The 23,018-nt window shown below is 63.4% G+C and overlaps 1 protein-coding gene across 1 annotated transcript in view; it reads right to left on the reverse strand.

Annotated features, from left to right (window-relative positions):
• Positions 1-2,738: 2,738 nt before the first annotated feature.
• The window catches only part of SKI (SKI proto-oncogene), a 66,919-nt gene continuing 46,639 nt past the window's right edge, over positions 2,739-23,018 (reverse strand). The window contains 7 exon segments of the mRNA XM_019461130.2: positions 2,739-2,789; positions 2,791-2,928; positions 3,758-3,988; positions 4,724-5,025; positions 5,134-5,396; positions 5,955-6,070; positions 6,194-6,316. Coding sequence (XP_019316675.2) covers positions 2,739-2,789; positions 2,791-2,928; positions 3,758-3,988; positions 4,724-5,025; positions 5,134-5,396; positions 5,955-6,070; positions 6,194-6,316 — 1,224 coding nt within the window.

A 23,018-nucleotide genomic window follows, 5' to 3' on the forward strand; every position in this document is an offset into this window, starting at 1 on the left:
AGGAGAAAACGCGGACGGCGATGCAGACGCTCCCGGCGGATATAAAGGTAGAGCTGTGGTTTTTTTCCTTAATTGAAAAAAAATGTCGCTTGTGACTCCTGACTTAAAGCAAGAACAAGACGGCCTCTCGAGCCTGGTGGACGCGGTGGGCGGGCAGGGGCGGGCAGGACGGAGCCCGCAGGGTGCTGCGGGGACTGGCAGAGGGTCCGTCCCCTCCGGCAGGTGAGCTCTGTTCTTCCTCAGTTAAAAACAACCCAGAAAACAGGACAACTACCAGGTAAGAAAAGAGTTTCTGAAAAAGGAACCACCGTATACGCGGGAGATACGACAGTGTAGAGGACAGGTATTTACACAGGGACTGTTTTTACACGGGGCTCGTTCTGTACGAAAAGCAGGATATTATGTGTGTGAGTTAGCTGCTCCAAAGATATGAATGTTATTGCTGTTTTTCCCTTCGTTAAAAATCCTCTTTCAGCATAGAAATAATGAGTAATTAAACGGGTGCACAGTCACTCGGGTAATGGGTATTACACACAGGGAGAGCCAACAGCCTACAAGACCCCCCTTCTCCCTTCTGCGGCTGCGCGAACCCTCGGACCGGCCCCCCCCACCCCCCCACCCCCGAGGATGGAAGCGGCCGGAACAAGCCTATGCCCCCCAGCTGCCCCCGGGAGCCGCCCGGGAAGGCTCAAGCTGCTGGTGACCAGGGAGCCCGTGACAGCCGGTCCCCGCCGCACCAGCTCTGGCGAGGCCGCAGGAGCCTCAGACAGGGACAGAGGGGCGGGCCTGGGGGGGGGGGGGGGGGTGCGAGCTGCCGTGGCCTGGCCAGCTTTTCCCAACGTCCTGGGGCAAAGCTGGCAAGTGGGGTCGTGGACCCAACGGCCTAGACGGTGACCGGAGGTGGGCACTGCGAGGGCGAGGGTGGGGGCGGGGAGGGCGGGGAAGGTGCCCGCACAGAACTTAGAGAAGCTCATCGCCCGCTGGGGCCTAAAAAACCGAGAAGCAAACGGATGGCCCGGGCGACAGGCCCACGGGCCCTTTGATCTCTCACGAGCACAGTCACACAGAAGCACACTTAAAGGTCTGCTCCAGCTAAATCATTTCGTTTCCCTTGAAGAAATGACTGAAAAAACACAACTCCGGAAACACGAGGCTGAACACAGCATTCTGCGTGTTGTGTAGCACAGCCGGCCCCTCGCAGGGCCCGGTAATAATGCCCATCGATGGGTATACATATGGCAGAGGTTTAACATTCCATGCATACAGATTTCATAACTGCAAAAGAAAAACAAAAGCAAAAAAAAAAAAAATCCAAACAAACGCTGCATATATATGATGTCCCTTTTGCATTGCACTTTAGAAGGGGGGTCCAGCAGCACCTGCGCGCCTCCCCCCCTCCCCCCCGGTAAACCACGGGCAAGAACCCTGCAGATGACACGGTCACCAAGCCTCTGCCGGTCACGGCGGCGGGCGGCGTCTGCACCTGCGCCAGCCAGCGGTCCCCACCTCCGTGCGCGCTGGCAGCTGCCTCGGCGTTAGAACGGGGTCGAGCGAAGAATCCTGGCTAAGATCTTTCTCACGTAAATAAATACCGTAATTTCGGGATGGGTAGCCGCCTCTTGTCTACTGGGAAATCGTTTTTCAAGCTTGGGCATAAAAAACCTTATACAATTTGCGATGAACGGTTGAGAGTAAACGAGATTATCTGGAATAAATGCAAGTAACTTATTCTGATAGTGGCAGATTCGATCTGCGACTGAAGACAGGTGTCTCGGGGGTAAAAAGACGAGTCAGGATTTGCTGTACAAGATGCTGGAAGGCACAGAACTACCCCCCGAAGTTCAGCTTTTGCATTTCCGTTTTGTGATTCCCTTGTTCAACCGAGCACCAGAGGGGGTTTCTAAACACTCGAGCACTTAGGATGTGGACTGCTCTATAAATGGGTCTGCAATATTTGAAAAGTAAAAACCTCAGTTAACTGGGGAATAAAAAGGGAAGAGTTTTGACAAAGTGCAGTTCTAAATATACGTTTAAATGAACAAACAAAAAGAAAAAAAAAAAGTGAAGTAATGCTGTTTTTGTTCCGACGCTGCGGCCTCAGTCCCGACGCGACAGGGGCGGCCGGGGGAGGGTGGCGGAGGTGAGCGGCGCCCGGGCAGGCGGAAGGCGGCAGTGTTCCGGCTCGGGGCGCCGGCGGCCGGCACAGGCGGCCTGGGTCCTCGTCGCTGAAAAAATAGACTCTGGAGAAAACCCTCCCTGTCCTCGCGCGGGGCTGGCGGACGAGCTGAGATGGCTTTGCGGGGCGGCGCCCCGGCTCCCTTAGCAGGTCCTCAGATGGCGTCACGTGTTTGGTGGGGCTTTGAAAAGTTAGTCATTAAAAAACCTGTTGATTTTTCGGAGTATCAAGTCTTCTCGTTGGTTTTAAATAGCTTATAACAAAAATGTAAATGGGTAGGACGTCCCGGCAAGCAGAAGGACCGCGGCGGGCACGGAGCCTCGGCCCCGGCTCCGCTGGGAACCCGGCTTGCACACTCGAACTTGGCCAGTAGAAAATTTTGCAGTGGATTCCAAAAGTATGTGGTTCCAAACGCTCGCTTGGTTATAGGCACAGTAAGACGTTGTGCTATGTGGACGCGGGGGGCGGGCCGCCGGCGCGCAGGCGCAGAGACCCCCGGCTGGCGGGGGCGGGGAGGCCGCCCGCCCCCGCGGCGTCCGCACCCGGCCGCCCGCGGGCTCCGCTAGGGCTCCAGCTCGGCCGCGCTCTCGCTGCCGGCGGCCTCGGGCCGGGGGCCGCGGCCACAGCTGCTCCTGCAGCTCCTTCACCACCTTCTCCAGGTGCTCCCGGGCCTCGCGCTCCCGAAGCAGGTCGGCCCGCAGCTGCTCGCGGTCCGCCTCCGCGTGCTGGAGCTTCACCTGCAGGTCCTCGATCTGGAAGGGACGCCGGGCGTCAGCACCCGCCCCCCACCCGGCCGCGCCAGCCGCCCTCCTTCCCCTGCGTGGGACGCGCGCCGCTGAGCGAGGGAGGCGGCAGCCGGGGCCGGGAGGGCCTCTCGGGGGGCACCGTGACCGGAGTCCAGACGGGTGTGCCGAGCCGCTGGCGGGTGGGAACTACCAGCCCCCTCCTCCCCCAGCAGCTGCCTCGGGGCGCCCTCGACATCCTGAGGCCAGTTTCCCTCCAAAGCCCAGACCAGACCCTCCCAGCACCGGTGAGGCAAGGGGAGGAGGGGGCTGCCGTGCCCACCGCCCCGCACCCGATCCCTGGCCGGGCAGGACGGCCCATCCGGACGTGCTGAGGCGTTTAAAGCTGTGTGGGGCGAGGCTGGGGCTGCCCGGGGCTCCTCTGCACCGCCGGGGGGGGGGGGGGTGGGGGGGGGGGGGGGGGGGGGCGGCTCAGAGCCGGTTTCTCAAGGGAAACCACCAAAGAGGGGCGTGGTCGGGAGGGAAGAGGGCATTAGAGCGCCCACGTGTGCAGCCAGAGGACACCTTCCCGCGGGGGACCGACCCCCAAAGCCCAGGAGAGCGTGCAGCGCCAGTCGGCCTGCCGGTCCCCCGTGGTCCCCTAAGCTTGTGGTGGACCCCTCGAGGTGAGAAAGGACCCCAAGATGCCAGCACGGCGCCTGCCACGCGGCCGAGTCTGGAGGTGGGGCCCCGCGGCCTCGCCGACGGTCCGGCCCCGGGCCCCGCAAGCCCGTCTCCCCACCTGTCACCCAGGCACCAGGTGATGCCTCCAAGCCCCTGCCACAGCCCCCGCCTGTACCTGGGCCGAGTACTTGGCGCGCAGGCGGCCGGCCTCGCAGCCCTTGTCGCACACCCGCACCTGCCGCGCCTGCTCCAGCTCCCGCTTCAGGCGCAGCCGGGACTCGTTGGCCTCGCGCATCTTCTTCTCGTTCTCCGCCCGGAGGCGCTCGATCTCCTTTCGCAGGTTGCGCTTGGCCTCCGTGGCTTCCCGAAGCTTCTCCTTCTTGGCCACGCGCAGAAACTCCAGCTCCTGGGAGGGTGGCGCACACACCCGGGCTGGGGGTCACCGCCCTGGCCCCTCTGCCCCCGCCGCTCCCCACAGCCTCCCCCTCAGGCGTCAGGTGCCACCTGCCTTCCTGGACGCCCCAGCCCCTCCCGGCAGAGCCCCTCGGCCCAGCGCGCTCCAGCCGCCAGGCGTCCGCTCAGGCTCCCTACCTCCCTCCCCAGCCACCAGAGACGGCCGCCCCCGCGCCACAGGCGCCAGTGAGCCCGCGTGTGGGAAATCACGCCTCCCACCAGACCAGGGAAGGGGCGTTCTGAGCGAAGCGCCCGACACACGCTCAGGAGAGACGTCTGGGACCCGGCGCCCTGGGGACCGGCAGGCCCGTGCTGTGCTAGAGCCCACGTGTGAAGCTGCCAGACGCCACCGCCACCGCAGAGGTGTGAACTCGCGATCCCGAGTGCGCCCGGCAAGGCCGCAGAGTCGGGGCGGAGGCCCCGCCCGCCCGCCCCTACGGAGGCGGGACCCAGACACCCCAGGCCCCAAGCGCCTTCTCGGGCAGGAGGCAGTCACTTGAATGGAATCATCTAGAATCCAGCGTGCCTGGAGCCAGCCGGTCCCGCCTGCACACTCGTTCCCCCTCTGACGACACAGGGCTTTCGGGAACGAGCCTCGGGCGGCAGGCCAAGCCCCCGCTCCTCCCCGGCGCCCCGAGCGACGGGCCGGCTCTGCGAGGGGGATGGCGGGGGCGCGCGGCGGCCTCACCTGGTGGAGGCTGCGCTTGGCCTGCAGGGCGGCGCTCAGCTTCTCCTCCTGCTTCACACGCATCTTCACCACCTCGTGCAGGAACTTCTCTTTGGCTTCCTTGGTGTCCAGGCCGCCCTCCAGGGCCTGCCGCAGGTGCTCGAGCTCCGCCTCCAGCCCGCCGCTCGCGGTGTCCGCGGGGGCGGCGGCCTCGGGGGCGGCGGGCGCGGCGGGCGGGGCGTGCGTGCCCGGGGAGCTCAGGTCCTTGGCGGAGCTGGATGAGGTAAGGGACGGGGAGGAGAGGGAGGACAGGGAGGAGGTGACTGCGGACACAGGGACGGGAGGGGAAGCGGACGTTAGCAGAGCGCTCACCGCACCTCCGCGCAGCGGGCGGCGCCCGGGGGCAGGCGGGGACCCCGACCCACACGTACATTCCTCCCTGCTGTCCACTTCCACCTCGGCCTCCGAGTCTTTGCCGTCCTCCGGGGCGGCCACGGGCGCCGGCGTCTCCGGGGCTCCGGGGGTGTCCACGGCCAGCTTCCGCTTCCGTGGCTGGACGCAGGTGGCCAGAGGCTCGGGGGCCCGGGACACCACGGTGGCACAGGGCGGGCCGCTCACGACCTTCTGCTGGGCCGGCGGTGCCAGGGCCACGTTGGGGGCCACGCCCGTCTCAAAGCTCTTGTAGGAGTAAAAGCTGCAGGGGTGGGGGGGACCTTGGGGCCACGGGCGTCTGCCCCCCCCACCCCCCTCCCCACGGTGGCCGGCACGTGAAGGCTCCCGGTGGGACGCGCCCCCCCCCCGGAGGGTGTGAAGGAGGCGGCGAGAGCCAGAGCCCCGGGGCAGCTGGAGCACGGCCGCTGGCCGCACCCCAAGCAGAAGTTCTGGCCGTGCCCACCCGGACGCCAGTCAACAGGACCCCCGCTTCTGGGACTCCTGCCGGAACGGGGCCAGTTCCACCGCCACGCGGCCCCACGCGGACGCAGGTTAGAGCGAAGCCGCAGGCGGGGACAAAGAGCGCCAGGCCCACAGACTCGGGACCCTTCACCGGCCGTGTTGAGCGCGCACCGCCGTGCACTCAGGCGTTTAAGGGGCGCCCGGGAGGGGTGGGTGCCGGTCCTGAGACGCGCAGGGTGACGGCCTCGCTCGAATCACACGCGCTCTGTCTGAGGACGACTCCGGGCGGCCACGTAAAGGAAAGGTCTCACCCACCGATAATTACTGACGGCCAGCAGCCGGCACGGCAGGTACTCACCTGTCTCGAATCAGGGCCGGAAGGTGCGGGGAGAGCTCTTTGTCACTCGCAGAAACCGCAGGGGACCAGGGTCGGAAAGCGGAAAGGCGCTGGCGAGGGTGAACGCAGCCAAGGCTCTGCTGGAAGAGGCGCCAGGGGTCAGAGGCAGGAGCGCAGAGCCCCGTGCCCGTGCCCTCACCTGCCGCCCGCGTCCCCGTACCCACCACCCCACGTCCTGTACCCGCCGCCCCGCGCCCGACCTTGCTGGAGGAGCCGGCCAGGGTCCGCAGCCAGCCAGACTGTTTGTCCTTCTCAGAAGACGTGGGGACTTGGGAGGGGGCGTCATCTGTTTTTCGGATGGAGGCCGGGGGCTCGGAGGAGACCTGTGAACGACACAAAAGTTGTCACCGGAGCCCCTGAGGGCATCGATGCTCTGAGCACCAGGCGTGCACGGTGATGTGCGGCCCGGACTCCAGCAGGACAAGCCACTTCCGTGAGAAAGGGCGCCGTGGCGCTACCTGTGGGGCTACCGTGCCGTGACCTCCCCCGATGGCCGCAGGAGGCCCAGGGCAGGGGGCCCAGGCCGGGCTCAGGGTGGGGACTCGAGGGGACAGCCCCTGGCCACAGCCCCAACAGCCAACAGGAGCCACAGGCGCCGACCTCCTCCCGGTGGCCATACTAGGTGGCGGGCAGGCTCACGGGCCAAGTGTGGGGCCAAGTGTGGGGCCTCTGTCCCTGGGTCCCCGGTGTTCTGGGCGACGAGTAGAATTTCGACCACTTGCCGTCGGCTGGGGGGCGGAGGGAGCAGCTGCCCTCTGGCAAGCTCCCCCAACCCCGAAAGCAAGCATCCTCAAAAAAAAGGGACAAACCCCTTCCACCAAGTGCACAACTCCGCTTTGGGACACAGGCCACACTCCTGCTTTCCTCACACCTTGCTGCTGGAGGCTGGAAAAGCTGCCCCAGACTCCCAGGGACCCAAAGGTCTGTCGGACATGATGGTGGGCGTGGCCTCCCAAGCAGGTGTCAGAAGGAGAGCCACCTGATGGCACAGGATCCCTGAGGGAGATGGGGTCTCTTCCGGCCAAACAGTCTGCGGAGACGGACCGTGCCTCCCCCCCAGGGCAGCTGTGCTGGGGTCCTGGGGTCCGTACCACAAGGCGGACACACTGCCACCCGCCTGGGGCCGCCAGGATGATGCCTGACCTCAGGGGGAGCAGGTGCGGGGAAGCCTTGGCCAGGAGGGGTGTGGGGGGGGGATTAATGGGGGAGGGGCTCCTCCCTGCTCTGGAACAGGTGGGGAAATGCTGTATCACAGAACTGGCCCCGGGAGGGAGGTGGGGGAGGGGGAAGGCAAGTGGTCAGGCAAGGCGTCCCCCCTCATCGGTCTGTCACCACAAAATTCAAGAGACACAGGGCTGACTGGAGCCCAGGCACAAGGCCCGCGGACCGAGGATCCCAGAGGAAGGGCCTGACCAAGCCCAGCACATCTGCCTGCACGCGTGTTCGCGGGGCACCCAGCCCCTCTCGGTGGACAGACAGGCGCGGGGGGGACTCCGTGCAGGGACACACCTGCCTCTGTCCTCATGCAGAAGCAGATGCCCCAAGGCCTGTGGCCCTGCAGCCGAGGGGGACGCGCCCAGCTCCGGGGAGGCGCTTCAGGGCAAACCCACAGACGGCTGTGGACGGTCTGCTCAGATGCGAAACAATCAGGAAAGAAAGACGGCTTGTTGGCGCTTTTTAGGGGCAAGAGTCCGGTGATGTCTGCCTGCGCGGCCCAGCCGCCTCCGGCCGCCTGTGACAGGGGAGCGGGGGTCAGTCACGCCTCACGCCAGCAGGGGTGGGGCTTCCTGTCGGAGCAGATAGGAGGCCGGGAGGGGAGAAGACAGGCCGAGTTCTCACCGAGAGAAAAGCCGCAGGCCTGGCGCCGGCTCCTGCAGGTTCTGAGAACCCTCAGGGAGACTCCGGGGGCGTCACACGGCTCCGGCTACGGGGCCACCCCCACACGCACGGGGCTGGCGGGTGGCGCCCGGCGCCCATTGGCCAGAGCCCCATCCACGCGGCGGGGGAGAGCGGGGCAGGTTCCCGGGCAGGGACGCGGCCTGCCAGCACCCAGCGCTCAAAACCAGCCCATTGGTTCTGGAGAAAGGGCCAGAGCCTCCCTCGCCCCCACCCACCCCGAGCTCCGTCAACCCCAGGACAGGGAGGTGTCTTCACGGAGCTGGAATGACTCCTCTGAGATTCCTATAGCAAGAAAACCCCCCGCGAGCCCCTTCTATCGACGAGAGAGAGAAGCAGGAAGACAGCTGGGCCAGGACATACCTCTTCGGGCCTGGAAGGCCACTGTCCCCAGCAGGGCACACTTGGGCCCCAGGGACGGCAGATGATCAGGGACAAAACTGCCCAGTGATTCCTACTCCGCCAGAGGTCAGCAAGCAGGTAAGGACATTCGCTTGTGGTTTCTGCCCCTTCTCAAGGCCTCCACGCCAGACCCGGGGGCCCACAGACCTCAAGGAGGGCGCAGGCTTCCGGGCCCAGGACACGGCCAGGGCGGTGGGGAGCCTGCCCCCGGAACCCGCCGGTGGCCCCCCACAAGGGCGAGGGCACGTGTCCTGTGCCACGTCCCGGCACAGGACACGTGCGGTCTCCGGGACAGCGCGCCGAGGGCCATCCCGCCACGGGCAGCCGCTCCGTCGAAGAGCTGGCCGTGGACGGCACAGGCACACGCCCAGGACTGTCCGGCGGCTGTGCGCGTTCCTCACAGAGGAGGAAAGGACACCCACACGGGGGTTTCGCACGCTTCACGCCCAGGGGCCTCTGCAGGTTTGCAAGACTCGGGGCACGATTTAGGTGTGACCCTGCTACCTGACCTTCACGTCAACGGGGGCCAGGGTGTCAGTCGAGACAGAGGCTCCATCAGACACACACGGAGTGGGGTCAGGACGGCTGCCGGGCTCTCGGCCACCACCCAAGACCAGCGCAGGGAAGAGCAGGGTGGACGAGAGGGCCAGTGGCCGCCAGAAGCCACGGCGGCTTCCGGCATCGACCTCGGGGCCTCACGCTGGCAAAGGCCACGCCTCAGCGCCCGGGCCCCAAATGCACAGCGGGACAGCCTGGGCCACGGCCCAGAGGCAGGGCAGGGCAGGAGAAGGTCTTTGGGCTCCATGCCACTGGCTCCCCTACGCTCTGCTGAGAACCCCGTGTTCCAGCAGCACTGGAGCAGGCCTGGGCGCGGAGCTCTGACCTGGCATCTGGGGAACCCCTGGTGGCAAGACCCCTGGGAGAGACGCCACTGGTTGTGCCCCACGCGTTCTGGGGGAGCGAGCTCACGACCACTTTGCCTCCCAAGGCTGCCGGCCTTGCCACCCCCACGTACCACTTTTCGTGTGCCGCCCTGCACGTCCTAAAAAAAAAAAAAAAAAGTACGTGGGGGACGAGGCGGGGAGGAGACGATCCAGAGGCTGGCCGATGGCGCCGGCCCAAGGCCCGAGAGCGCGGTCTGACTTCGGCGCGGAGCTCCGGCTGCCACAACAGCCGCTAACCATCACGCAGGTACCCAGTTCTGGGGTGACGCACCAGTAAAGACACAGCTCCCACCCAAGTGCCAGGCAGAGCCAGGGGGACACCCAGATGGCCCAGCAGCGAGATCGGCACCCACCCCAGCGAGGCCGGGCTGGTCTGCGGGCGTGCACCGCGCCTCCAGCTCCAAAACCAGCACCGGCACCGGGACCAGCACGAGCACCTCCCATGCACAGATGCCACGGGACCGTCTGAACACAGAGCAGCGCTGACAAGGCCACGCCCTGCAGACACACGGCCTCCGATACACAGCTCACACGGGGGGACAAGAGCCGGCCCGGGGGGGCTGTCCGGCAGGAGACGTCAATCTAAGTCAGTGGGAGTAAAGTCACCGTCCCCACCCAGCTCCACAGAGCCCAAATTTTACTCAGAGGCACTTGAGGGGTGTGTGGACCTCGGACTGAGGATCTGAATGTGACTATCGGGACCGCCCGTCCTACCTGGAGCTGCCCATGTTCCCAGAACCAGAAGCACAGTGCCCGCTGGGTACCGGCCCCGCCAGGGGCACGGATGTCCAGGAGCAAGCGTGTGTTCAGGGGTAAGTGGCGGCTGCAGCACCTGCCCTCCGCACCGGCTCCCACAGCCGAGGGACCGCTCAGGCCAGTGGGGCCAGGGTCTAAGGCTCCCCCCCTTGTCTGAGATGCCTCCCCAGCCCCCACCCCCTCTCTCCGCGCCGTGTCTAGGCACCCTTGGCACGCGTCACAGCGCCCGGCCTCCCCACCGTGGAGGTGTGCACTCAGAGCTCACGAGAGCACTGGATGACACATTCAGCTGGACAGGGTGCGTGGCACCACGCGCCCCCCACCCCCACCCCGCGCAGCCGGGGACCGCTGGTTTGTGTTTTGCCTGGCCGTGTACCCCAAGGCCAGGAACACATGCCGCCCTGGGCGCCACACGGTGGAGCTGACATCAACTGCCACCCAGGTCCCCTCTGGCCCAACAGTGCCAGGTGCTGGCTGGGAGCATCGTCACCGTAGCCGGCCACCGTGCGGAGATGTCCGAGGGCCCAGAGCTCCGGATCCCCACCGAAGGCGTCCCGACAGAGGAAATGACTCTCGGGTTCCCGAACGCACAGCAGCAGGGCCAGGCCCCGGTGGCTGGGACAGAGCCAGGGACCCACGAGGGCTCGGCGGCAGCGATCGGCTTCACCCAGCAGCACCAGGCAAGGGGCAGGCACAGCCTGACCCGGTAAGGCTGCAGAGCTGAGCCACAGGAGCCACAGTGGCCAAAAAGCCCTCTCCGGTGGCGTGTGCATAGGAAGTGACGGCCAGCGCTCCGCTGACACATCTGGTCTGACGTTGACACCCTTTGCTGCCTCGGGTGCAGAATTCTGGTCACTTCCCCAGGGATCAGGAAAGAGAATGTCGAAGTCACAGGTGGGACGAGGGGCAGAATCCCCAACCTCCCAAGACCCCAGCTCACTGTGGGCCGGACCCCACGGGGCCCAACAGGACCGAGGACCGATGTCCAGACCCAGGGGAGGCTCTCCAGGGTCCAGGAGGTGAGCCCCTTCCTGGCGTCACGGCGGTGGGAGGACTCACCAGACCCCATAACGACACGGAGCCTCAGACCACGCGCGTCCTCCTGGACGCACGGTGTTCCGCCGCCTGCCGGAACCACGGCCAGGCCACGCGCCATCGGCACCTTGGCAGGAGCAGCTGTAAAGAAGGGCTGCCCGTGGTCTACACGTCCTGCAGCCTTTCAGTGGCCAATCCCCCACGGCCTCCGCACCTGTGCTCCAGCGGAGCCCAGCCCCACGGAGAGTCGCCACACAGGAGAGTACGGGCAGACCCCGCCGCCTCGACCGCCAGGGTGCTCCCAAGGCAGGGACGGTCACTGTGGGCGGTGCCCCGCTGCAGGGCCTCAGCCTGGTGCTCCCGACACTGTGCTCGTCCACCCTGCCTATTACGCCTAATTATTAATTAGAAGCCGAACAACAGGTCCTAGCCCTGTCGCTCTCACCGCCGATCGGCGCGGACGGTCCCTGCTTTGAGCCTTCGGACACGGGGCTCTGAGCCAACCTCTGCAGAGAGGGCTCACACACCCCGATCAAAACGAAACTGGCAGACAGAGGTGTGCGCCCACCCAGCGGCCCCCGAGGGGCCCTGCCGTCCCAGTGCCGAGCAGCCGGCACCTCTCTCGGCCTGGTTTGGCCACGCCAGGGAAGGTCATGGTCGTCGGGCTCACGGATGAAGTTCTCGCGGTGCCTGAGGCAGAGGGCGCCGCTGAAGGCCGTGGCACGGGCAGAGGGGCTGGCCTCCACCACTCTGGGCGATCTTCGGTCTTCAAAGAACAAGTGATTACTGTAAGGTCTGGGGCAGCTACCTGCTGGCAGGCCACACAAGGAGGAGGTGACAGTGCTAGAGGAGGCCCCTCTGTCCGTCACCGCACAGAAAATGAGGGCTGAGGGGCCTGGGGCTCCAGGGGACCCTGCGTTGCCCCCGGGAGCCCTGAAGGCCATGGTCACATTGTCAGCAGTGGCTTTTGCACGAGAAGCAGCATGCGAACCTGGGGCGGGGGGGGGGGGGGGGGGGAACCGTGGAGCAGGGGCCTCAGACACGGAGCTTCCCGACTCCACATGCCCCCAGGGAGGGAGGGCTGGCTCGCTGCTGTCCCTGAGCAGGACCCTCACACTAAGGCCCACGGCGCCAGCAGGCTCCACAGGGAGAAGGCAGAGGGTCCCCAGACAACGCCTAGACACCAAGGAGGCTGCAGCCAGACGGTGGAAAAGGCGGCCTGGAGGCCTCGGCAAACACCGGCGGCCACAGGGGGTGACTACTTCCCATTTATTTACCAGCAAACAAAGAGAGGCCTAGAGGCCTAGAGGACCAGAACCAGCACAAATCCACTGCGGAGACCCCCCAGCCTGGGCCTCAGGCAGCCTGACCCTGAGGCGACTGCACAGACCTCGAACAGGCCTCACTGGTAAAGAGGCACAGTTGAGACTCAAATGACAGAATGCGGAGAACACCGGACCAGCACCCGGCAAAGCGGCTGCAAGGTCAACAGACGTCACTTCCGCCCAGGCCACCACCACGGACGGCCACGTCAGACAGGCCACGTCTCGGCCCGGGAGCGAGGGCGATGCCTGACCCAAGGAGGGTGTGGAGGAGCACCCGGAGAACCCACCGGAGCCGCCACCAGAGCCACTCAGCAGAGCAAAGCGTCGTCCTGCACGGTGACCGTCAACTTGTTAAAAGGACAGCGCCAGCCCCGGCGTCCACCCCCCGCAGGGCCCCGCGTCTGCACGAAGCCAGGGTTTGCTGCCGAGGCCCCGCGAGTGGCACAGTGTGTGTGCGGCCGAGATACCGTCAGGAAGGCAGCCGGGCGTCGGGCAGGCCGTCGCCCTCTCGACGGAGCCAGCTTCCGTTCCGCACACTGGACGGCAGAGTGGGCACCCGTGCCAAGAGACTAACCTGAGGGGCTCGTCCCAACTCCCTCCGGGCAGCGGGACCCCCACGGGAAGCTCACAGAGCCGGGTGTCCGTGCGGTAGTGCGGGACGCTCCTGCCCGCGTCCCCTCCGGCCTTCCAAGGGCCCACGACGCAGCCTCGGGTCTGACCCGCGAGCAGCTGCCCACACACGGCCTCGAGCCGCGGTCGCTGGAGCGGTCAAGTCGGTCCGGACTGTCCCGCACCGAAGGCCTGGGCCGGCCGTGCCAGGAGACGGGCGGAGTCTCCTCAGACGCCCAAGACCGTTCTGCTTCCAGCGGAAGGGTCTCTGGGAGGTGCCGACAGCGCCAACGTGTCCCGCAGAGGCTGAGGCCCGGGGGCGAGGTCACCGGCCGCCCGTGTGCACGGCCGACCTCGTCCGGGAGGCCGGGATGACAGGCCGCAGGGGCGCACCCCCGGAGGCCGCGCTACCCAGTGGTGGCATCACCCACACGCTCACGTTCTAGAAATGGAAAGAATGGCCACCAGGAGAGCCACGTCCTGCGTGGACGCTCCCGAGGGCCACCAGTCACGGGCAAAAGAGGCCGAGTGCAGCGCGAGATCCCGCTTCCGGGCCGGCTTCTTTCAGAACCTCCTGTAGCGCCGCCACCGTTATTGGCTTATGTGATTTCCTATGTGGCTGCGAAGTGTCTCCCTGGAAAGGGCGCGACCCCAGCCTCGTGTCTGCTTCTCACGCGTTCGCTGCGCTCTCCGAGCGGAGACGGCCCACGCCGCTGGCCCAGCACCCCTGTGGGGAGGCCCCTTCAGGTTCTCGCGCCCAAGATTGCTTCTGTGCGGCTTCTCGACAAAGAACTGCCTCCTTACACCAGCTCGGAGAAAACTCCGGGACTCTGAGGTCTACAAAGCGGGGGCCGCAGACGCCCGCAAGGGTTTCTGGCAGAGCTGGGGACGCGGCCACAGCCCCAGCCTCCCTGACAGCCCACCCGCTCAGGTGACACCGAAGCACGAGGACAAGATAAAACAGGAAAGCGGAAATTCATCAAGGTCAAGACCTCTCTGGGCTTCAAAGGATGCCACCAAGAGCGTGGAAAGACCACCACAGAAAGGGAGGAAAAGACGTGCAAATCAGGTAGCTGATAAGGGACCGGGATCGGAATTCACGAAGAACCAAAACTCAGCCAAATACCTCACTACGAAAAGGGCAAAGGACGGGACCAGAACTCCCGCGAAGCGAGACCCACAACGAGCACGCAAAGAGGGTCGGCACCACGGCCATCAGGGAAACACAAATGAAAACCGCACACGCTGCCGACGAGGGAGGGAGGCCGGGGCCAGGAGCGTGGCGGGCACGGCCGCCGAGGGAGGTGGGCGCCCACAGACGTGCCCCGGGGGCCGCGCTCCTCTGCGAAGCCCCGAGAGAACCGCGAAGACGGGCCCAACGGCCGTCCGAGTGACCGACCGTCCACACCGTCGAAAATGTGCGTGTACCCGTGAGTCCCCACAACTGAACGACCAGGCCTCACCGTTCACACGAACATGGGTCCACACGTATCTCGTATATTCCGTGTATCGCACACTGTGTCTTATGATAAGGTAGACTATGGGAAACAGCGCTACTAAGAAAATCAAAAGGAGGAGGAAAAGCATTTGCGGGTCTGTATTTGTCGATACCGATACCGTAGTCCCGTGGACTGTTTACAAGACGAACCGTCCCTCGGGACCTACATCGATGTTGTCTTCTGTGACAGGAGACACTGGAGACGTTACACGCGTTACTGGCACTGACACCGAAGATGAAAAGGTGGTGTGGAAGATAAACTCGTATGTATTTACAAGCATAACGATTCACTCACTGATTACGAAGCAGACGGGACCGCTTTCTGGCAGCCTAGCCAGGGCACAAACGTAGGAATCGTTACGAAGCTTTTTATGGCATCTAGGATTACAGTCGTATTCTTTTTTTTTTTTTTTTTTTTTTTTAAGTTTACTTACTTACTTTGAAAGAGAAAGCGAGCAGGGGAGGGGCAGACAGAGGGACAGAGAATCCCAAGCGGGCTCGGCACTATCAGTCCGGAGCCCGATGCGGAGCTCGAACTCCCAAACCAGGAGGTCACGACCCAAGCCGAAGTCAAGAGTTCAACACTTGGGGCACCTGAGTGGCTCAGTCGGTTGAGTGTCCAACTTCGGCTCAGGTCATGATCCCACGGTTCGTGAGTTCAAGCCCCAAGTCAGGCTCCAGCACGGAGCTGGCTTCGGATCCTCTGTCCTCCTCTCTTTCTGTCCCTCCCCCGCTCACGTTCTCGCTCTCAAAAATAAAATGAAATAAACATTTAAAAAAAAAAAGAGTTGGACACTTAACTGACTGAGCCACCCAGGCGCCCCCAGTCATAGTCTTACTATAGAATTGGAAACGCTGTTCCATTTTTAAGACCGTTTACCGGTGATGACAGGACAGTGTGCAGTCTCTCCAATTAGGAGAGAGGGGACAACTACACTAATTCTCTGAAGGCAAAGTCACAAGACAGTAAGCCAACTAACACATGACTGGTCTTGTATTAAGTATCACTCCGCTCGTGCCTGTGTAAGGAGAGACTGTGAATGGTACCATGTAGGGACTATGTCGTGTGCATACATTTTGATAAATGTTAACTTTTTATAGACTTGTGAGTTTTACTGCAAAAATGATAAAATAGACCAACATCTAAATGTATCGTATGCATTCACAACATACCTAACTTTTTAATTTTTTCCGTATCTCCAGGCTACACGGCTCATCCACAAGTCTTCCAAACTGTCGCACATCTCCAAAAATTTTTCCAACGTGGTTCTTGAGTAAAAACCTGCACGTAAGTGGACCCGCACGGTTCAAGCCCGTGTTGTTCAAGGGTCAGCCGTACTAGGATTCTGCAAGGTGTTACCGATGGAGCAGTCTAGATAAAGTATACGGGAGAACGTCTCTGTTATTTCTTATGGTCGCGTCCATCCACAATTATCTCAAAAAAAAAAGATGATTAAAAATATGCAAGGTGTGGAGTGCCCGGTGGCTCAGTCGATCAAGCGTCCGACTCGTGGTTTCGGCTCAGGTCACGATCACGGCTCGAGGGATCGAGCCGCACGTCGGGCTCCGCGCTGACAGTGCGGAGCCTGCTTGGGATTCTCTCTCTCCCTCTCTACATACATAAACATTAAAACAATTATTTTCAATAAAAACAAAAAAAGCAAGCCGCCACGTGACACTGGGATGGCTACCCTTTTTTAAAAGAGGGGCAGTACAAGGCGCCGGGGACGCGGCGAGAGATCCGGGCCTCCGTGCACCGCTGGCGGGAAGGTGAAGGGCTGTAGCCGCTGCGGGACAGTTAGGTGGTTTCTCACAAGGTTAAATAAAGAATGAGCCTATGACCCGGCAAGCCCGGTCCCGGGCGTCCACTCGAGATGACTGAAGACGCACGTCCAACACGAACACTTGCACGCGAGTGTTCACACAGCACGATTCGCCGCAGCCGGCGCGGAGACATCCCGCACGCCCTCCCCCCAGAGGAGCGGACCAGCAGGTGCACGCCCTGGACCCGCGCTCTGCCTCAGAAGGAGCGAAGCCTGGACGCGCACGATGCTCAGGGAGAAGTCCACACAGAGGGCCACACGCCTGCTGTGTGACTCCGTTTCGATGAAACGCCCAGAAGAGGCGAATCCACAGCCAGGAAGTGGAGTGGTTGCTGGGTGTGGGGGGAGGGGAGTGAGGGCGCCGGAGTTTCTTTCTGCGGTGACGAGAATACTCTAGAAGGTGATAACGGCGATGGCCGCATATACTAAAAACCACCGAACCGTACTCTTACAAAAGGTGCGATTTCTGTTACATGAATTATATCTCAATAAAACTATTAAGAAATTCTAAAAAAAAAAAAAAAAAAAAAGTGAACTGTTGGCTGAAAACCCAAACCACCAAGGTCAATGGTTTTCCCCGGCTCCCGCCCTCCTAGCAGACAGAGCGAGCCGCTGAGCAGGACACGGGCACGGCCCCTCTAGGACAACCGGGTTCCTCGGCACCACCACCACCACCACGTGGCTCAGGTCCCACACACAAGGCCCGTGCGGAAAGGAGCGCCCGTCACGGGTCAGGGAACGTTCCGGTCTGGCCCCGTCCCAGCCACAGGATGCCCCTGTCTGAGCCGTGGGCGGAGGGGCGGCAAGGGCTCCATGACAGGCAGGGTAGCCTGGCACAGACCCTGGCCCGCTCCCACTGCGCCAGGACCTGGTGCCAGGACAGCGGCCGGCGGGGCGGAGGGGCTGAGCCACCGGGACTGCAGGCAGCTCTTGGGAGGGGAGGAGAGTGCGAGGGGCAGCCGGCTCAGGGAGACGGGGGGGACACGGGCTCCTAGAGGCCACTGTGCCCCGGGCAAGGGCCAGGCATCCTATGTGAGCTCTGGGCGAGGCCTCGGCGCCCAGCTGGGCAGCCAGGGCGACTCCAGGATGACAACGTGGCCCTGGCCACGGCTGCGGGGTGTGGTGAGGGCGTGCTGCGCGCAAACGCGGGGGCTCAGGGCAGGAGGGGGTCCACGAGGCTCCCGAGGCCCACCTGACCCCCACCTCCCCAAGCCCTGCGGTCTGGTGTCCCGGACGGTGGGCACCGCGGGAGCCCACCCTGGCTGGCTCGCTCAACCTGGCGCCAATCCCCAGATGGTGCCGCTCGAGACCGCCACGCACAGCGCCAGGCCCGGGCGAACGTGTGCGTGACCCCTGCGCCGGCCCGAGGCGCCCACCCTCACGCCGTCGGGTCAGCGTCCGCTCCCCTCCCCTCCCCCACCAGCGCCCACACTAACGGTCCCTCGTCTGTGCCCCGACCCTCAGTTTCCGAAGACCCAGGGCCGCGGGGCTGGCACCTGGGGGCAGCCTGCTCAGAGGACCCCTCTGTGGGGCCGTCACTGCCTCCTGAACCACGCACAAGACAGAGCAGCGCTCGGCCCAGCCTCGGGGACCCCACACCGTGAGAACGCGCCTGAAGTTCTCGCAGATCAGCAACGTCGTGTCTGACTGCGACGGAGCGTTTTTAGCAGGTAGAGATGTCACAGGAAAACCACATCTAGGAGCCTGAACACACGCAGCCATTTCCTAGACGCTGAATTAAAAACCAATTCTTTTTCAACAGGCAGATTTTAATGCAATTCAACCACTAAGTGACATGTCCAGCTGGAAACCGGCTGCACGTTCAGAGGCGGGGGAGGCGGGGCCCAGAGTCTGGGTCGCCCGCAGGTTCCAGGGGACCGGAGCCTTCTGTCACATCAACCTCACCGAGACTGCCACAGCCCAGGGACGAGAGCCCGCGGGCTTCACCCTCCGGAGCAAGGCCACAGGGGGCGCAGGGCTGGGGCTCTGCGGGGAGCACGGGGGGGGGGGGGCCAGCGGAAGTGCTGGGGGCCCGACTGTCCAACTCATTGTGTGGTTTCCCATCACTCGTGGGTCAGCAGGAAAGAGCCAAGACCACGAAGTGAGAGACGGAAACTCTTCATAGAAACATCAGCAAGGAGACCGTCAGGCGGAGACCCCCACAGAACAGGGCGGGGTGGGGGGCACCCTGCCACGTCCGCTTCTCAGCCTCAGGGCGTCGAGGGGCCCGGAGTCGTCCTCCACAACCACTCCACACGTCACAGTCTTCTCTGACACAGCACAACACCCCCGTGAAATGGGGCTGAGCTCAGGAGGAAAAGCCCAAGCGCCCGGGACCAAAGATGAAGAAAACCCTGTGATGCGTCAGCCACGCTAACCCAGGGTAGCCCGCGGTGACCACCAGGGGCAGACCCCCAACCGCCTGTACTGGGAGGAAGGAGACCGCCGAGTCCCCAGCCCACCCGGGACTACGGAACGGACCCGCGAGGACCTCCGAGAGCCCCCGGTGGAAGCTGAGATGAGCGGAGTCCGGGGCCAGCACCCGGCCCCGGCCCCAGACGCAGGGAGCGGGCCGGCCCCCAGGGCCTCGTCCGCTAGAGCAACGGGGAGAAAGGCTGTGACAGCACTAGCTCAAAATGAGTAAACACGCAAAGAAAAAAATGCGAGAAAAGAGTAAGACATCAAAAAAGATCACACAGATTGGAAAAAAGCAGAACTTTCCAGAATAAAAATAGTTCTCAAGGAAATTATTCAAACGCAGCGCAGAGAAAAACGAGATGAAAACATGAGAGGTGGGAACAGACGTGAAGAGACGGGGAGGGATTCCAGGAGGAGAGAGCGGGGACGGTGGCCAAGAACCTTCCGGGACTGGGGAGAGGCAGGCCCTCAGGTTTCAGAGGTGAGGCAGAAGGGGGACCAGAATGGAAGTCTGACACTCCAGGTTCAAGGTCAACACCGTCATGCCACCACCGACAAGTTCTAGTGGGCGCCACGTTTCTGGGGCCATGACGTGTGGGGACACATCAGCATCCGATGTGGCAAATCCCCACAGATGCGGGGGCCCGTGACGGAAGCTGGGTCCTGAGAGCAACGGGAACAAATGTCCCCAACACATGCCCTCCGGCGATCACGTGGCACTCTCAGTGGGTCCAGGGGTCGGCACATCCTTGAGCACAAGGACATATGAACATGGGGGGACTCCAGTCACACCTGCCTGTCCACGGACAGGCACAAAGTGAGCAAGAAGTGGCCTGCAACGCACCGCCCACAGCCGCCCCGTGCTGCTGGGATCTCCCTCCGAGGGGCGTGCTGGGCTCTGCGACGGGCAGGGAGCCCCCCCGCCAAACCCCCCGGGGAAGAGCCCACCAGGCACAGCACGGGATGGCTTCCTCTTCCCCGCCCGGCCTGCGATCCCTGCTCGGCCCCTGAGCAGGGGCAGGGCCTCCTGTACCATCACGTCCTCTAACGGGACAGGAGATGCTCTGTGACAGAGTTCCACCGTCTCCTACGGGTAAACTCTAAATCCCCAGCCGGAGCCACCCTAAATCAGCCCAAGATCTACATTATGGACTGTTCCCGAAGATTTTACAGTTCTAGAATCTGCACAGCTATTTTTATAAGTACCATTAATATTTTCCACGGGATAATTCATGTTTCATATTATACTTAAATTAACCTATTTCTGATTATTGTGGTACAGGGGAAGCAGATTAAATTTGCAAGACAACGCCAAACCTCAAAATGAAGTGAAAATAGCAATTTTAAAGATTCACCTTGATCTTTTAAAAAAAACTTAAGTAGGTCAACTCTTCTGCGACTTCCACGCTGTTAAGAGTAAGCCGGTCCCCTCTAAGGAAACGCAGGTACCGACTGCTAGACCTCGTGCCCCTCGCCCAGGAGTCGGACCTCACTAGGGCCAGAAACCCTCCTCGCCAGGGCTCTGACACTCATGGCACCAGCTGGTACTTTCCTTCCCCAAGGACGCCCAGACCCCTGCCGCTCGCTCCTGGCCTGGCACCACGATGGAAGGACGCTCCAGGCTCCAGGGCCCGCTGGGCTCGGGGATCACCTACCGGCCGGTCTGTCAAAACACAAAGAAACCCTCAAAAGCAGAGGGCGGCTCCGGGAGGGTTGGGGGGCCCATACGCCGTTCCTGCGGCCCAACTGCTCTCAGGAGGGGAGGGGGAGGCTCACCTCCACCGGGCCAGGGGGTCCGGGACCCCGATCGGAGACGCCCACCGGAGCCAAGACGGAGAATGGGTTCCCACGCAGAACGTCCATCCTGACCCCGTGGGCCCCCCACGCCCCTGCAGAACCTCACCGGTAGCATCAGAAGGTGCGTGGGGGGTGCCCAGGGGGACAACGTCAGGGGGGATGGACCCTCTCTTCAGCAGTCACTGGAAAGTAACTGTCGGAAGGACTGAGAACAAAACAGAACTCCAAGAACAATGAAGCCATTCTGAAAATCGATGGTTTTTGTTTCAGGGCTTCTTTTAATGCTCCCCAATACTCTTGTTTTGGGGGAGCTGGTGAGCAGGAGGGTCTTTCCCCAGCGCCCAGCTGTCACGTCCGGCCTCCCGCCCCCACCAGAGACGACGAAGACAAACACGCCCTCCATCCAGAGTCACCAGAGTCACTGCAAACGCCCCACAGAGCGCGGGCCGCAGCGGAGGACGCGCGGCTCCCCCGGCCGGCTGGCTCAGAACCGGGGCGGCAGGCCCGTGCCCCACGGAGGCCCCTCCGGAAGGAGGGCCGCCCCTCCTCCCCCACCGGCCTCCGCACAAACAACCAGCAAACTCGGGTGGCCCCAGCAGACCCAGCCCAGGAAGGGAGGGCCAGGGGCAGCACAGCCTGCAGCTGCCCGGGAACCTTCCTGCGGACACCCCAGCCGACCGCGGCCCCCGGCCGCCCCGGCCAGTCCCCGCCTCTGGCGTGGAAGCAACAGGGAACACTGAAGGCAGAGAGGGCAGCGGCCACCTCCTCCTGCCTCCTGACCCCCACCCACCCCTCCCCCACCGGGGGCTCCCGTCACCAGCCCCTTCTCTTGCCTCCCGCACCTGCCACCAGGACGCGCGTGGGCCGCCGTGGCGCTGCCCCCCTCACCGCCTGTGTGGTGTCTCCATCGCCTCCCACGTGGACAGCGCCCTCCCTGCAGGTCCTGGTGACCCTCTGACCTTCAGGGATCTGCAAGCCCTGTCTGGGGTGTGGACCCCACACGGCCCTCGGCTGCTCTCCTTAAATCTGCAGGTGACCTCCCACACGCCCCCATCACCTGACCTGGTGCTCAGGACAAAAACCACATCCCTGATTCACACTGACGCCTGTCATGCTCACACAAGGAACGTGGGCGAGCGCGTGTGCGTGTACGTAGTGTGTGCAGGCGTGGGGGCGCGCGCATATATATCCTGCGTGGGCGCGAGGGCGCACGTATGTATGTTGTGTGCAGGAGTTTGGGCTCACACATGTATAGCGTGTGCGGGCGCGTGGGTGCGCCCGTACAGGACGTGTGCGGATGTGCGTTTGTAAGGTGTGTGTGGGCGTGCGCACGTATGTCCAGCGTGTGCGAGCGTGTGAGGGCGCGTATACTATGTGTTGTGTGACCTGTCATCTGTCAGAGGTGGAAGGCCTCAGAGAAAAGGCGAAGGGGGGGGAAGGTACTTTGGGGGTTGATACGGGGGTGTGGGTGACGCAGTCTGAAACGAGGGGATCGTGACGACTTCAGGGAGGGGTCAGGTCAGCTCTGCCCCCACCCCAGGGGCCCAAGGGGCCTCTCACAGAGCAAACCGTGAGAAGACGCTTCTTTTGAACACAAATGCGGTCAGGCTGGCAGGGGCAGGGTCACAGGTGGCCCTGGAAAGACGGACACCCCCTCACGTCCCTGCAGAACATCGGCCCAGATGCCGGCCAAGGGGGCGGACGGAGACGCTGCTGAGTCCTCAGACCCAGCCAACACGGAATTCAAGCCGAAGCCACACCCGCAGGCCTCCTGCCTCTGGCCGCCTTCCAGTAAACAGCCTTCTCACTCCTTGAAACTCTCAACCTGACGCCAGCCACAGGTCTCAGGACGCCGGTGCCTCTCCCAGGGCCTTGGCCAGGAGCAGAGGGGAGGCGTTTAATCTCAGAGAAAGGAACCGGCAGGCAGACAGGACACGCGAGAGGCGGCCCTACCGCAGTTTCTGACCCCCGAGGCCACCAGCCCCACGTGAGGGCTGTGTCCCCGGCCACGCACCTCTCCAGGTGCCATCTCACCCCGTCACCCACCCCTGCAGGAGCAGCAGCTGGGCCTGGAGAGCCAGCAAGCCCAAGCCTGCCAAGCCTCCGTGCAGAGAAAGCCTTCCATCCGCTCAGCCCCTCTTCCCACGCACAAAGGCTCCAAGGCTCAGCACCCTCGATGAATTATGCATAACAGCTCGATTATGACGGAGCCGCGGGAGGGCTGGCGTGGGGGCCCGGGAGGGGGGAGGAGGAGGAGGAACCTGGCGGCGGGCATCCTGGAGGAGGGGGCAGAGATACTCCCGGCCCGGCGGGGCGGCCGCATCTGCGTGCGCGCCTGCAACACGGGCACAGCGCTGGCTGGTGCACTGGTGGGGTCAAAGGACAAAGAACTCCAAACTCCAGCCCACGTCTGGATCCCAGATCCTGGCTGGCTACCACCTGATTCCCAAGGGCCCTGCCCCAACCCCAAGAGGCCAACTACCGCCAACCAAGTATGACCTCTGACTCCATCCAAGCACAGA

The sequence above is a fragment of the Panthera pardus genome, unplaced genomic scaffold (genome assembly GCF_024362965.1).
Source record: "Panthera pardus isolate Hobbes unplaced genomic scaffold, ASM2436296v1 HiC_scaffold_11, whole genome shotgun sequence".
NCBI lineage: Eukaryota > Metazoa > Chordata > Mammalia > Carnivora > Felidae > Panthera > Panthera pardus.